General features: G+C 47.9%; 1 protein-coding gene across 1 annotated transcript in view; it reads right to left on the bottom strand.

The window, feature by feature from the left end:
• CHPF (chondroitin polymerizing factor) overlaps positions 1–9,853 on the bottom strand; it is a 69,381-nt gene extending 59,528 nt beyond the window's left edge. Inside the window, exon 1 of the mRNA XM_040358086.1 lies at positions 8,234–9,853. Coding sequence (XP_040214020.1) covers positions 8,234–8,526 — 293 coding nt within the window. The 5' untranslated portion in view covers positions 8,527–9,853. The remainder of the gene's footprint in view (positions 1–8,233) is intronic.
• Between the last annotated feature and the right edge of the window lie 7,254 nt (positions 9,854–17,107).

Raw genomic sequence — 17,107 nt, 5'->3', positions numbered from 1 at the left:
AAATCACTGATCTTCTGTTCATACATTGTATGAACAGAAGATCAGCATTTCTCTCCCTGACAGGACCGGGAGCTGTGTGTTTACACACACACAGCTCCCGGTGCCAGCTCTGTAACGAGCGATCGCGTGTGCCCGGCGGCGATTGCGCGCGCCGGGCACGCGCACGGGAGTCAGGGGCGGCGTGCACGCGCCCCTAGTGGCCTGCGCGAGAGCCGACGTATAGCTACGGGCTCTCGCGCAGGGGAGCCGACCTGCCGCCGTAAAATAACAGCGGCTGGTCGGCAAGTAGTTAAAAAGTTATGAAACTTCTCTCAATTAGTGCAACTAAACAATTTCTGCCTTCATGCAAATTACCACACAGCAGCCCCCGGCTAAAATCAGGTTTTTAGCCTTTGCAATTGAAGAGAAGAATTCTCTGGATTCATTATTAAAAACATTGTTTATAAAGGCAAGCGATTGACTTGGTATCAGACTATTGCAGTCCCAATACAGCAGAGCTCAGGACAGAGGGAGAAGCTGCAGAAGGAGCCAATCAGTTGTGCTGTAGCGCTCGTGCACCAACAAGGAAGGAGCCAATCAGTTGTGCTGTGGCGCTCGTGCACCAACAAGGAAGGAGCCAATCAGTTGTGCTGTGGCGCTCGTGCACCAACAAGGAAGGAGCCAATCAGTTGTGCTGTAGTGCTCGTGCACCAACAAGGAAGGAGCCAATCAGTTGTGCTGTGGCGCTCGTGCACCAACAAGGAAGGAGCCAATCAGTTGTGCTGTAGTGCTCGTGCACCAACAAGGAAGGAGCCAATCAGTTGTGCTGTAGTGCTCGTGCACCAACAAGGAAGGAGCCAATCAGTTGTGCTGTAGTGCTCGTGCACCAACAAGGGAAATGCTTGTAAGATGGAAAGAGCGACAGAAGTTTTCCTTTCACTGTTGAATTTTAAATTCCTGTGCCCTAGCAATATTTACTAATCTGATAGCTTATTATTCTAAATAGGAAACATTCATTTTGTTTGCAAATATTAAAAGATTCTAACTACCAGCAAGAATAAGTCCTTACATTTAAAAGAGCACCTGTCATTCATAGAGGTCGACCGATATATCGGCCGATATTTGGCCGTTGGAGAAATTGGCATCGGCCGATTTTTATCCAAATAAGGCCGATATTTAACATGGCCGCTAGCGGTGCCACGGATCCGGAGCTAGGCCGAAGCCTTTCCTGATTCTGTGACCGCGGCGGCAATCCGCGGATTGCCGCCGTGGTCACAGCATCAGGAAAGGCCACGGCTTCGGCCTAGCTCAGGAGCCGCGGCCATCTTGGTACACCCAGCGCAGCAGCCCTCCTCTCTGTTTACACCCACAGAGGAGGAGGGGCCCTTTTTTCACCGGTACCACCTGCCAGTGCCAATTAGTGTCACCTGCCAATGCCACCTGCCAGTGCCAATAACAGTGCCACCATCCATCTGCCAGTGCCACCTTCCATCCAGTGCCATATGCCACCTGCCAGTGCCAATACCAGTGCCACCATCCAGTGCCAATTAGTGCCACCTTCCAGTGCCAACTAAAGCCATCAGTGCCACCTGCCAATGCCAACCAGTGCCATCTGCTAGTGCCAACTATTGCCATCCAGTGCCAATTAGTGCCACCTGCCAGTCAGTTCCACTTGCCAGTGTCCCCTGTTAGTGCCACCTGCCAGTGCCATCTGCCAATCAGTGCCGCCTGCCAGTGTCAATTAATGCCACCTGCCAATCGGTGCCATCTGCTAGTACCATCTTTCAGGGCCATCCAGTGCAACCTGCCAGTGCCAATAAGTGCCACCTGCTAATCAGTGCCTTCTGCTAGTGCCATCGTCCAGTGCCAATTAGTGCCATTCAGTGCCACAAGCCAGTGCCACAAAAAAAAAAAAAAAAAATCAGCCTAAAATATCGGCATCATATATCGGCCGCCCCGATTTCTAAATATCGGCCAGAGAAAACCCATATCGGTCGACCTCTATTCATTCAGATCCATCATGGCAGCGCCGCATCCACTCCCCCGCCACGTCCCTCACCTTGTTGTGTCACTGCCGCATCACCAGCCGTCCCATTAAAGTGAATGAGACTGTCGGCGAGTCAGAGGAGGCGCCGCAGCGGGACAGACATGGTCTGTGTTTGAAATGCATATCAAATGCAGGTCATGGGATTCCCATTGACTTGAAGGGAGTCGTGTTGATGACCGCTCAGAGGCTGCATTTCATCTGCTCAGCATGCAACATGTCCTAGTGAAGTGCGTTGGAATTGCAGCCTCATCTTGTCATTGCATTCAAATGCTAAATTTGGGCAGCCCTGCATTTGTATATAAAAAGGCATTTGAGAACACCACCCATCTACAGGAGCCCAGGGCCCAGCCATACACGGATCGAATGTCGGCTGGTTCAGCAGGGACCCACCAAGATTAGAAACATTAATGGGCAGGCTGAATGCAACAAGTTGATTGACCAACTTGGGTACAACCAGCCTGCCGGATTCACTTGCCAATATCACAAATGTCTGCCTAACGGTAATCACGGTCTTCTCCTGGAGGGGGGAGCTTCCCTTGCCCACTCCTGGGCCCCCCCCCCACCAGGAGAATACAATGGCTCAGCAGGAGGGATTCCCCTGTCAACACGGTCTGTTTGCAGAAAATACATTGATGGCATTACATTTATGTATGGCCTGCCTGGAACACACCGAGGCTGGGTTCACATATATGCAGCTGTGGTTTGCAGTCTGGTGTCCGATGAGTTTCTGTTCCCCGGTTCAGGTGCAAACTGTTCCTTGAATTCGCACCTGAAACGGACCCTAAAACACACAGCATGCTTTTCAAATCTGCACCACAGCTGCCCTGGATATGTGTGAAGCGGCTCCATTGAAAGCTGGTTGCACTCACAGGTTATGCGAATTGGTTGCAGTTAAAATAAACGCATCCAATTCGCATATATGTGAACCCAGCCGAACAGGTTTTTTTTCATTCAACCCAGCAGGCCGAATACAAAAAAAAAAAAAAGCCTGAAGAACACAGGAGGAACTGCTGTACTAACTATTCAATGTTAAAGTGGGGGTTAACCCTAAAAAAAAAAATTCTAACAATACATGGAGCCTATGAGACCGACAGTATGCTGTTTTTTTTTTTTTTTCGACCGGCGCATACTGCGCGTCACGAGTTGCCGAAAGAATCCGAACGTCGGTGCGCATGCGCCGTATAGAGCCGCACCGACATTCGGCAACTCGTGACGCGCAGTATGCGCCGGTCGGAAGCACGTCAATCACAGCCTGTGATTAGGAACGCCCACTCCCGCTGGGAATAGTGATGGACAGAAGAGAAACTGCTGCAGTACTCGGGTAAGGATCGCGATAAAAAAAACAAAAAAAAAAACTACGGATTAGTTATTGTCTATGCCTGTAGGTTTACTTGAGCCAAAGTCAAAAGTTTACTAGTAAACCTCCGCTTTAAAGCTATCTCCCCGCTGAGAGTGCTGATCAGGAGCCGATTGGCAGACCTTTCTTCGGTCTTGCTCGTTAGCCAGAAGCCAGCTGAAAAAACACGCATGCTCTGAATCATTGAACTTAAAGGGTCACTAAAGGAAAAAAAAATAAAAAATTGCCTAAAATTTATGTCTGCACGGTAGACAGACAGAATAGTGTAATGATTCTGTTAAAAAACTAGTAAATACCTATTAAATTCCTTCATCTATATCACCTCCGGCATTCTAGTTTCTGTTCTCTCATTCACTTCCTGGTCTGCGGCGCTCGTTCATGTAAGAACTACATTTCCCAGTATGCATTGCGGCACGCCCAGTAATTCACACCTCCTTGAAGTACAACACGTAGAGAGCGTCCTGCCACACAGATGTAGTTCCCAGGAGGGGGCGAGCACGTTACTGACCACCGCAGTAAACCCTCCCATCACGGTGGGCAGTAACAATCAGACAAGCAGGAAGTGAACAGAACAGAGAAGAAATAGAGCAACTTCTGAGCAAAAACGAACAACGAGGAAGTGAAAAGAGGAATGTCTGCAGATAAAGGATGCTTATTATGACAAAACATTTTTTTCCTTTACAATCCCTTTAATTTTTCTTGGCTCGTTGTACGTCACTGCGTTATTGACGGTCGGAATTTTGCGTGACTGTGTATGCAACACAAATTTGAGCCAACATTACGTCAGAAAAAAAAAATTCCATGGTTTTCTTATCGGATTTTCCGACCGTTTGTACGCGCCATAAGCGTTTTTATTGAAACTGTTGATGTTTCGGCTTCATTGAACAGTTTGGTCCAAGTTCTGATTGAATTGATGGCTTTAGCAACTCTGACCAAACTGATCAAGGCAAAGATAGACACTACGGCCAAACTGATCAAGGCAAAGATAGACACTACGGCCAAACTGATCAAGGCAAAGATAGACACTACGGCCAAACTGATCAAGGCAAAGATAGACACTACGGCCAAACTGATCAAGGCAAAGATAGACACTACGGCCAAACTGATCAAGGCAAAGATAGACACTACGGCCAAACTGATCAAGGCAAAGATAGACACTACGGCCAAACTGATCAAGGCAAAGATAGACACTACGGCCAAACTGATCAAGGTAACTCAAGGCCAACCATTTTGAAAGACACCATGGCCAGACTGATCTAGGCAACCTACTGCCAACCTTGACCTGCTTGGTTATGGTTTCTGTCAAAATGATTGGCCTTGAGTATCCTTGCTCAGTTCTGGTCCTAGTTTCTCCTGCAATGGTGTTGCCTTGCTCAGTTTAGTCAGCGTTTTCTAATGCCAACAATTTTAACAGAAACTAAGAGCAAACTGATGAACATAACCCAAGGCCAACCATTTTGATAGAAACCATGGGCCAGATCCACGTAGCCCGGGCGCAACTTAACTTTCCCGATTTAAGTTACACCGCCGCAATTTTTCCAAGTTAGTGCCCGATCCACAAAGCACTTACCTGGAAATTTGCAGCGGTGTAACTTAAATCCGTCCGGCGCAAGGCGGGCCCAATCGAATGGGGCGAGTCCCATTTAAATTAGGCGCGCTCCCGCGCCGGACATACTGCGCATGCTCCGTCGGGTAAATTACCCTAAGTGCATTGCGCTAACTGACGTTGCACCGACGTCATTTGCTTAGACGTTAACGTAAATGGCGTCCAGCGCCATTCACGGACGTCTTACGCAAACGGCGTTGATGTTTGAATTTCGACGCGGGAACGACGGCCATACTTAACATGGCTTAAGAGAACTAGGGCTTAGCCCTAGTTTTACGCGGCGTAACCCGATGGAAACCACGTAGATTTAGATCGACGGGCGGTTCGGGGAATCGCCGTAAGTCTTCATTTGCATATTCTACGCCGGCCGCAATGGCCTCGCCACCTAGCGGCCGGCCTAGAACTGCATCCTTAAGATCCGACAGTGTAATTCAATTACACCTGTCGGATCTTAGGGCTAGCTATGCGTAACTGATTCTATGAATCAGTCGCATAGTTAGAAACAGAGATACGACGGTGTATCAGTAGATACGCCGTCGTATCTCGTTTGTGGATCTGGCCCTATGGCCAGACAGATCTAGGCATCCTACTGCAAACAATTTAAATTGCCTTTATTAGTTTGGGTACAGTTTCTATTTAAATTGTTGGCATGGAACCCCACTTCACATATGTTGAGACTGCCCAACCCAAACCACATTGTGGACTATGCTCTCCAAACTCCTCCTTTCCATTCTACCGGATCCTGAACCCCTGACACTGCAAATGGTACTATTAGGCCTAGACATGGACCTATGGCCTCGCTCATCACATACGATCATCTCCCATGTATTTATTGCAACACGCTTGGCTATTGCCAAAAATTGGAAATCTCCCAACTCTCCCTCTAGCACGGAAATAACTGCCCTCTTGAATAACCACTGTCCAATGGAATTTACATCCTAAATGCATCCCCCCCCCCCCCCCCCATGAATAAACTTCCACATAGTCAACTCCCAACCCTTGGTAGACCCTTCATTGATGTAATAACTGTCACATGTATAAATGTATGTTATTCAATGTATGCTTTGTACCCTGTTACATATATAAAATCCTCAATAAACTTGGAGTTACAAAAAAAATAAAAAATTGTTGGCATGGAGTTGCCTTGGTGAATTTTGGTCCTAGTTTCTCCTGAAATTGTTGGTGCTGGGTTGCCTTGCGTTTTTAATGACAACCATTTCAAAAGAAGCCAAACTAATCAAGGTAACCCAATGCCAATGATTTTGATAGAAACCATGGCCAGATTGATCTAAACCGTAGGTGTTCAACCTGTGGCCCTCTAGCGGTCACTGAACTACAAGTCCCATCAAGCCTCTACCTTTGGGGAGTCGTGCTTGTAACCATCAGCCTTGCAATGCCTCATGGGACTTGTAGTTCCGCACCCATGATCTAAACCAGGGGTCTCCAAACTGTGGCCCGAGGGCCAGATGTGGCCCTTTGCTAGCCTACATCCGGCCCTTGGGGCAGTATTGCTCCCAACGATATGAGGCACTATTCCTCCCAATGACACACTATTTATTCCACTAATGGCAATGATGGAGCACTATTCCTCCTCCTACTGCCCTACAGCACTGGGGCCATGTTTATTCTCACTGATGCTCGGCCCTGGGAAATTTTCTACCCCCACTGGTCAGAATCCGGCCCCCCTTAAGCTTGAAAGGCCGTAAACTGGCCCTTTGCTTGAAAAGTATGGAGACCCCTGATCTAAACAATCTACTTCCAAAAATGCCACTAGGTTGCCCCGATCAATTTGGTTAAAGTTTCTATTTCTATTGAAATTGTTGACTTTGAGTTGCCTTGGTCAGTTTTGTCCCTAGTTTCTCCTGAAATTGTTGGCGTTGGGTTGCCTTGGTCAGTTTTGGCCCTAGTTTCTCCTGAAATTGTTGGCGTTGGGTGGCCTTGGTCAGTTTTGGCCCTAGTTTCTCTTGAAATTGTTGGCGTTGGGTGGCCTTGGTCAGTTTTGGCCCTAGTTTCTCCTGAAATTGTTGGCGTTGGGTTGCCTTGCCTATATAAGTCAGGTTTCGAATGATGACATTTTGATAAGAACCATGGCCAAACTGATCGAGGCAACACAACACCGACAATTTCAGGAGAAAGTAGAACCAAACTTTACCAAGGAAACTCAAGGCCAACAATTTCAACAGAAACTATAACCAAACTGCTCAAGGCAACCCATTAAAAAATGTTGGCAGTAGGATGCCTAAATCTGTCTGGCCATGGTTTCTATCAAAATGGTTGGCCTTGGGTTACATTCATCAGTTTGGTCTTAAGTTTGTTCCAATTGTTGGCATGGCATTAGAAAACTGACCAAACTGAGCAAGCCAACCCAACACCTGATCAAGGATACTAAAGGCCAACAATTTACAGAAACTGTAACCAAACAGATCAAGGCAACCTATTGAAATTGTTGGCGGTAAGTTGCCCATGGTGTCTTTCAAAATGGTTGGCCTTGGGTTACATTCATCAGTTTGGTCTCAAGTTTGTTCCAATTGTTGGCATGGCATTAGAAAACTGACCAAACTGAGCAAGCCAACCCAACACCTGATCAAGGATACTAAAGGCCAAAAATTTACAGAAACTGTAACCAAACAGATCAAGGCAACCTATTGAAATTGTTGGCGGTAGGTTGCCCATGGTGTCTTTCAAAATGGTTGGCCTTGGGTTACCTTGATCGGTTTGGACATTCACATGTTAAGGAGGGCTGCATTACGCAACTTCCTCGGCCAGGTGTGTTGGGATGTCAATTCAGAATCCTCGACCCTGCATCACCCCATTGCAGGCAGTACCCGACACGCACAGGACTGTGAATGTTCCCACAATGAAATATTTTGAACGAGGCCTAAAAAGGATGATTGTTTGGGACATTGGTTGGGTGAAGTGAACTGCCTCTGTCCCTTCAGTAAATCAACGCCACCATCTCTGAAGTCCAAGTGTGACAAAGATACTGCACGGAGCACCCACACTGATAGATCGGCATTTGCTGCAGCTCACGTCCGGTTGGAAAGCAGTAATAACAAAGGACAGAGTTAGTCACCCCCCAGCCATCACTTACAGTGTTATTACAAAGCAATTTAACTTTCCCAACACAGAAAATAATAAAGACTTTCAGACAGAAGTATTTAAAATGTCCTTTCTATACCACAAAGTACAGAAGAAATGCCTGGGGGGGGCAGACCAGCACAGGAAAAACGAGAGTCTTACTCACCGGACGGGTTTCTTCTGAACTTTAGAAGGGTCTGGCGGAATGTACGGGATGATCTTTGGGTCAAAATTCTCGTTGTTGTCCATGCCGGCTGGAACCGAATTGGGCTTCCTGACGACGCTCACATCACCCCTCGAGTCAGAGGACACCCCGGGGCTGCCGGGGACCCGAGGGCCACTTCCGCAAGGCTCCTCCACCCAGGTGACGCTTAGCAGGCTGAGTGTGAAGCCCAGGGAGATGCCCACCACCACAGGGCCGACAGGCCGCAGCAGGGACAGCACCATCGATAGTCTCATCTCCACCGAACGACCAGGAGACTCCAAACCTAGGAACGGGCCTCAAGACTTGTGTTCTGTAGGATCTGTGTTCACCAGTCACTGCTCCAAACTCATCCCCAACTGGAGGAACCCAAAGAGATGTAGTCCAGGGGAGAGAAGACTGGGTGGAGGGAATTACTCTACGTAGGCGATAGGTAGATATGTAGGACAGGTAAAGACTGAAAGGGGGAGTTACTCTAGGTAGGAGATAGGTAGAGATGTAGTACGGGTGGGAGGAGACTCCGGGGGGGGGGGGGGGGTTACTCTAGGTAGAGCTATAGTATAGGTAGGACAGGTAAAGACCCAAAGGGGGAGTTACTCTAGGTAGAAGATAGGTGGAGCTATAGTATAGGTAGGACAGGTAAAGACCCAAAGGGGGAGTTACTCTAGGTAGGAGATAGGTAGAGCTATAGTATAGGTAGGACAGGTAAAGACCCAACGGGGGAGTTACTCCAGGTAGGAGATAGGTAGAGATGTAGTACAGGTGAGTGACGGGAGAAGACGCAATGGGGGAGGGAAAGTTACCGTAGGTAGGTGAAGGGTTTGGAAGGTGTGTGTAGAAGGATGGGAGATACAGAGAAGAGGACAGGTATAGGAGTTGTACAATGACCAATGAATACGAAGTATAAAAAGAAAGACGAAGCCAAGGATGGAAGGAGTATATCAGAAGAGGAGACCAAGCCCAGACGTAGGGTGAGATGTAGTAGAAGATAGGGTTGACTTAGTCGTAAGTTTCAAGTGGAAAGGGAGGATAACAAAAAGAAAGACGAGGCAAAGGATATTATCAGAGACCGGAGACGTAGGATGGAGACAGAAACCAAAGATGGCACACTTGTGATGGAGGGTTGGCTAGAAGTGGGTGGGAATAAAAAGGAGGACAGGGTTGAAAAAACGATCAGAGATAAGAGTACAATAAAGAGAGATGAAGCAAAGGATGGGAGATATCAGAACAAAGACCAAGCCGGAGGATAGGGGGGGGGGGTAAAATAGAAGAGGATGGAGATGACAAAAGTTGTACAACAACGAGGAAAGATAAAAGTAATAAAAAGACAAAAAGCAGAGGATGGTTGGAGTCTATCAGAAAACCAAGGACCTTCTAATAGAACAAAGACCAGGCCTGGGGGAACAGAGTAAAAAAAGGACGGGGATGACCGAGTCGTATAACGACCAAGGTAAAAAAATAAAAAAAAAGAGAGAAGAAGCAGAGGATGGAGGATCTAGATGGAAAGACTTTATAGTAGAACAAAGACTAAGCCCCGAGTGATGATGGGGGGGGTAGAGTAGAAGAAGATGATGAGGATAGGGATGAAGAGGACAGTTGTCAGAGATTAGAGGACAGCGGAGGGGTGAAGGTGAAGATCAGAGACGTAGTAAGAGAGGACGAGGATGAAGAAGACGAGGACGGGGATGAAGATGAAGTAGATAAGGACGGGGAAGGACAATTGACAGAGTTTAGGGGATAGCAGAGGGGCGAAGCGGAGGATGGAAGGCGAGGATCAGAGACGTAGTAAGAGAGGATGAGGATGAAGAAGACGAGGTTGGAGATGAGGATGAAGAAGACGAGGTTGGAGATGAGGATGAAGAAGACGAGGTTGGAGATGAGGATGAAGAAGACGAGGTTGGAGATGAGGATGAAGAAGACGAGGTTGGAGATGAGGATGAAGAAGACGAGGTTGGAGATGAGGATGAAGAAGACGAGGTTGGAGATGAGGATGAAGAAGACGAGGTTGGAGATGAGGATGAAGACGAGGTTGGAGTTTAAGGGTCAGCAGAGGGATAAAGCGGAAGATGGGAGGTGTAGATCAGAGTTGTAGTTAGGAGAGGAAGAGGATGAAGATGACAACCAGAGTTGTACAATGAGGAGGACAGGGATGAAGATGACAACTGTAGGAGTTGTACTAAGAGAGGAGGACAGGGATGGGGTAGACTGAGGAGGATATAGATGAGAGGACAGGGATGGCGCACACAGCAGCAGTAGCGTTGTACAGAAGCAGTAGACAGGCTCCAGGGAATGTGGCAGCCACAAGGTGACAACAGCCCAGGAAGAGGTCAGGTAGGGTAGTCAGCTCTGCGAATGGCCTCTAAAAAAGGAGCAGTCCATGTGTCGGGATGTCCCCCTCAGCCGGCCAGTCCCAATGTCGCCGTCCCCTCACACGTCCCGGAGCCCGACTCCCATTCACTCCTCCTCCTCTAATCGCAGCTCCCAGCAACCCGCCTGACGTGTCACCTTTCCGCCCCACCCCTTCCCGAGTCCCTGCCCTGCGTCATCGCACCTTTTCCCCGCCCACCCCGGGCTTCATAGGGAGGCCTGGAACGCAAAGCCGGGCAGCGTGTGGCCGAGGCGGTCCGTGCGCTGTGATTGGGTGAGAGCGCGGGGAGGGCGTGGTGCGGGTGGTAAGTGGATGAAGGCAATGAATGGAGATGAGAAATGTAAATAAAGTTTTTATACATAATGAGATCAGCGATTTATAATTGTCTGTAAATAAGTGTACATTCAATAAAATATATTATCTTATTTCAGTGTATAGCAGTCCGTGACCTTCCACCTCCTACCTACCTCAGTCATCAAATGGCATGTCTGCACTCAGGTATATGAGAACTCAGGTAGTTCTTCACCCAGGTATGTCTGAACTCTGGTAGGTCTGCACTCAGGTAGGTCTGCCCTCAGGTATGACTGAACTCAGGTAGGTCTGCACTCAGGTATGACTGAACTCAGGTAGGTCTGCACTCAAGAAGAACCGAACTCAGGTATGACTGAACTCAGGTAGGTCTGCACTCAAGAAGAACCAAACTCAGGTATGACTGAACTTTGGTAGGTCTGCCCTCAGGTATGACAGAACTTAGGTAGGTCTGCCCTCAGGTATGACTGAACTTAGGTAGGTCTGCCCTCAGGTATGACTGAACTTAGGTAGGTCTGCCCTCAGGTATGACAGAACTTAGGTAGTTCTTCACCCAAGAAGAACTGAACTCGGGTAGGTCTGCCCTCAGGTATGACTGAACTCAGGTAGGTCTGCCCTCAGGTATGACTGAACTCAGGTAGGTCTGCCCTCAGGTATGACTGAACTCAGGTAGGTCTGCCCTCAGGTATGACTGAACTCAGGTAGGTCTGAACTCAGGTATGAATGAACTCAGGTAGTTCTTCACCCAAGAAGAACTGAACTCGGTTAGGTCTGCACTCAGGTAGGTCTTCACCCAGGTATGACTGAACTCAGGTAGATCTTCACTCAGGAAGAACTGAACTCAGGTAGGTCTTCACCCAGGAACAACTGAACTTGGGTGGGTCTGCACTCAGGTATATGAGAACTCAGGTAAGTCTGCACCCAGGTCTGCACTCAGGTATGACTGAACTTGGGTAGTTCTTCACACAGGAAGAACTGAACCCAGGTAGGTCTGCACCTAAGAATAACTGAACTCAGGTAGGTCTGCACTCAGGTATGACTGAACCCCGGGTAGGTCTGCACTCAGGTAGGTCTATACTCGGGTAGGTCTGCACTCAGGTAGGTCTGAACTCGGGTAAGTCTGCACCCAGGTCTGCCCTCAGGTAGGTCTTCTTCACTCAGGTATGACTGAACTCAGGTAGGTCTTCACCCAGGAAGAACTGAACTCGGGTAGGTCTGCACTCAGGTATATGAGAATTCGGGTAGGTCTGCACTAAGGATGAGCTCTGGCGTGTTCGCATAGAACACGTGCAGAGCCCGCCAGCAAGTGTGCACGGCGCTGCGCTAATCACAGCCAGGGAGACATTTCATGATCTCTGCAGCCGAGCATCGGGAAATGTCTCCCTGGCTGTGATTAGCACAGCGCCGCACAGACTTCCTGGCGGGCTCTGCATGTGTACTATGCGAACACGCCAGAGCTCATCCTTAGTCTGCACCCAGGTATGTCTGCACTCAGGTAGGTCTACACCCAGGTATATGAGAACTCAGGTGACCTGGAGGGTGTTCAGGCGAGTCCCGTTAGCTCCTGCTTTGCTCACTCTGGGCAGTCTCCAGTTTGGGGGGGGGGGGGGTTCTTTTTTGTTTACTATCTCCCAGAAACAAAAGCTCTGATATAATTGGGTTATTTTGATGGAAATGATAAGGCCGCAGCCCAGTGCTCATTGTAACCTCTGATGCATAATAATCCCCCTCATTCCATTCCCCGGGCCTAGGAACAATGGACGTGCTAATTCAGCATAGAACCTCATCACAGGTCAAGTTTACCTTATTCCCCCCCCCGCCTTTTATCTGCTGGGCGATCAGAGCAAACTCCATTGACAGACAGACTTTGCATGTGAAGAGAGCGTCTGAGCACATCACTCAGCAGTCTGCGGGTTGCTGAGAAGACAATACGGCTTTCCATACCTGGAAATCAGACACTCCGAGCGTACATGATAATGGGAGACTTGGAGCCGCCAATGCAAACAATCGAACAGATTTCATCCCTTCCGATCAATATAGACTCAATTTCAATTGAATTTGATCAGCAGGACAAAATATTCAGTTTTTTTTTTTCATCAATCAGCAACACTGAGATGCTGATCACATCGCACATGAATGCGGTCAGATTATGAGATGACAGGGTGGAGACAGAGGGCCATATTCTCCTCGATTTCCCGCGGGCGGCGCGTAAGCCATTTACATTCCGCCGCCCCAACCTACAGGAGCAAGTGCTGTATTCCCCAAACACTTGCTCCGTAGTTTGGGGCGGCGGAGTGTAAATGGCCCGGCGTAGCCACGCATATCTCCAAGGGGGCGGCTTCTATTTAAATTAAGCGCGCCCCCGATTCTAACGAACTGCGCATGCGCCGGGCTTAAAATAGCCCAGTGCGCATGCTCCAGTTCTCGGCGTAAAACGTCAATGACGCCGACGTGTGCGTCATTGACGTAAAGTCGTATTCAAGAACGACTTAGGGAAACGACGTAGCCGACGGAAAAACACGACGCGGACCCGACGCCATACTTAACATGGCCTACGTGGGACTTGCGTAAACTTACCCCTCATATAGCAGGGGTAAGTTTACGCTTACGCAAACGACGTTAGCGACGGTTACGCGACGCAAATTCGTTCGGGAATCGGCATATCAGGCTCATTTGCATAAACAAATGAGACCTGAACGTAAACGCCATCTACCTGCGGGCGGAGTAATTACATTTAAGATCCGACAGTGTAAGTGACTTACACATGTCGGATCTTAAGCGTATCTATGCGAAAATGATTCTAAGAATCACTCGCATAGATACGCGGGAGAAAAAAGAGAGATACGATGGAGTATCCTGAGATACTCCATCGTATCCTTACTCAGAATATGGCCCAGAAACATTTATCAAAGAGTGTATGGTCATTGTTAATCTTCCAATGGGGACACTTGTTCCGGTGACAACTAATGGTGGCCATACACTCTTCAATAAATGATCGATTTATTTTCCAATCAGTCTCTTCGGATAGGAATAATTGATCTGTAGTTGACAGCTCATTTGATTAATATGCCACACACAGGGAAGTGGATTTCGTTCAATAGTCGATTTCAATCACAGTTGTGTTCCCACACTCCACGTGCAGAGCCCGCCAGGAAGTTTGCACGGCGCTGCGCTAATCAGAGATCGTGAAATGTCTCCCTGCCTGTGGTTAGCGCAGCGCCGTGCAGACATCCTGGCGGGCTCTGCACGTGAACTATGCGAATACGCCAGAGCTCATCCCTAATCTCAGTCAGCGCTGATGGGGGGGGCAGAGCAATTGTGTTCTCCCGGTGGGGGGGGGGGGGAGCCGTGCGATGGAGCGATGAAGGAGCGGGGTGTTTACCGTTCCTTCACCGCTCCTTCCCATTGAAATCAATGGGAAACCGCAGCTATACCGCCGGCAATGCGCCTCTGCGGGCGGTCTTACCTCTTTTTCGGCCGCTAGCGTGGGTAAAACCGCACCGCTATTGGCCGAATACTGCCGCAATTCCGACAGTAAAGCGCCGCTAAAAATAGCGGTAAAGCGTCGCTATTTTTAGCGGCACTTTACTGTCGGAATTGCGGCGGTATTCGGCCACTGCACCTCCCGCCCCAGTGTGAAAGGGGCCTTACTGTGGTTGTAAACAAATGTCGATTTGGCCCACCAACATAGGCGTGAGCACAGGGTGTTCCGGATGTGCCCAGGCACATCCTAATCATTCTGTGCAGCACAGATCCCCCCTACCGCCCTGGCTCCCCACTCCTTCCCTCTACAGCACCTCTGGCTTCCCCCCCTCTCCTCTCCTGCCGACTGTTGCTGCGGAGATGTTTTAGGATGAGTGAGGGAAGGGACCGGTAAATATGTATTTATCAGCCCGTTCCCTTTCTGAATGAACAAGGTGAGTGATTGGTAGTATGTGTTTGAGCTTTGGGGTGCACACACTAATGCAATAGGCTGCTCACACCTATGCCCACCAACAATTAGAAAAAGGAACAAACTTTCTTAGAAACATATTTTTCCAATAATTTCAATTCATAATTCTACCCATCTACAGCCAGTTTTACTTTCAGGATTCCCAAACAGCAGCTTCTTCTGATCGGATACAAGCACTGCTCAGCAGACCGTTTTTCAGGGCCAACCACAGCTCTGATTTCAGCCGATGTAGCAGAAATCGTCTGAATTTGGAGCTGTCTATGGCAGGCTGTGCTCTTAAAGCGGGGTTCCAACCACAATTAGCATTTTTTAACCGCTTCCATACCGGGCACTTACGCACCTTCCTGCCCAAGCCAATTTTCAGCTTTCAGCACTGTCGCACTTTGAATGACAATTGCGCGGTCGTGCTACACTGTACCCAAACAATTGTTTTATCATTTTGTTCCCACAAATAGAGCTTTCTTTTGGTGGTATTTGATCATCTCTGCGGTTTTTATTTTTTGGGCTATAAACAAAAGAAGAGCGACAATTTAAAAAAAAACACAATATTTTTTACTTTTTTATTTAATAAATATCACAATTTTTTTTAAAAAAACTTTTTTTTTCCTGAGTTTAGGCCGATACGTATTCTTCTACATATTTTTGGTAAAAAAAAATCGCAATAATCATATATTGATTGGTTTGCGCAAAAGTTATAGCGTCTACAAAATAGGTGATAGATTTATGGCATTTTTATTTTATAATTTTTTTTACTAGCATTGGCGGCGATTTGCGATTTTTTTTACTGTCACCGTGACATTTCGGCGAAGACATCGGACACTTTTGACACGTTTTTGGGACCATTCACATTTATACAGTGATTAATGCTATAAATATGCATTGATTACTGTGTAAATGTGACTGGCAGGGAAGGGGTTAACCACTAGGGGGCGTTGAAGGGGTTAATATGTGTCCCTAAGGTGTGTTATAACTGTAGGGGGGAGGGGACTCTCAAGGGGAGGAGACCGATGTGTGTTCCTCTGTACTGGGAACACACATTGGTCTCCTCACCGCTGACAGGAGTGTGGATCTGTGTGTTTACACACACAGATCCACACTCCTGCCGTGATTACCGACAATCGCGGGCACCCGGCGGCAATTGCGGCCGCCGGGTCACGAGCGTCGCCGCGGGCGCAGGACGTTATATGACATCCACCCGGATCGAGGAGGGGTTCCTGCCGCCGTCATTTCACAATGAGGCGGTAGGGAAGTGGTTAAATGTATGTCCTTTCATCATGCGTTTTTATAATATAAATCCGGTCACTTACTATTTTACGATCCGCCGCCGCTCCGCATAGTTCTTCAAAAAATATAATTTATAAAACTATGTCATTTTGCTTGTGGGCATTGTGAAGCCCACAAGCACTTACTTCCTGGAAGTCATGGACGGGGAGCTCACTGCATCCTGGGAAATGATGACGACACATTTCCCAGGAGCATTAGAGGGAGATGATGTCAGAATCCTAGGTGATTCCAAAGGCAGATTTCGTGGGACCGCATAGCAACAGGCATTTCCAGATGAGTAAAAATGTTTTTTTTTTTTTTTTCTTTTTTAGGTCTAATGAGCACAATAATGAAAAAAAAAATTGGGATAGAAACTCCACTTTAAGGAGCCTTTTATCTGGCTCTTGGCTCTTAATTGTTCTTCGTTATCAGCAAATTCAGATCTAAATCCCCCCTGCAGTGTCTTTCCATAGTCTTGTTATCACTACAAAAGGGAACAAAACTCCTTTTCTATTTGAAATGCTAATAGTATTGATTTTTTACAAAAAAAAAAAGCTTTTATTTATAAATGTCATTTACTGCAAATTTGCATATTGCATACCAGACTCCGCTATAAACTCTGCAAATTTGTTGCATATATTTCAGCCACTGAACCTGGGTTTGAAACTGTTCAGCTGAACTCGCACAATTTTAAAGGGGTTGTAAAGGTAAATGTTTTTTCACCCTAATGCATCCTATGCATCAAGGTGAAAAAACATCCGACGGTACCGCCCCCCCCCCCGAACCCCCGTTTTACTTACCTGACCCCTCGAAAGTCCCGTGATCCTCTTCGGTTCCCAGTCTGGCCGTTGATTGGCTAGGCTGGACGGATTGATAGCAGCGCAGCCACTGGCTGGCGCTGCTGTCAATTACAGCGGATGATGCGGCGCGCTGGGGGGCAGGAATA

This window comes from Rana temporaria, chromosome 6, assembly GCF_905171775.1.
Source record: "Rana temporaria chromosome 6, aRanTem1.1, whole genome shotgun sequence".
Lineage (NCBI taxonomy): Eukaryota > Metazoa > Chordata > Amphibia > Anura > Ranidae > Rana > Rana temporaria.
Note: the sequence above shows the minus strand (reverse complement) of the source record. Positions and strands in the feature narration are given on the sequence as shown.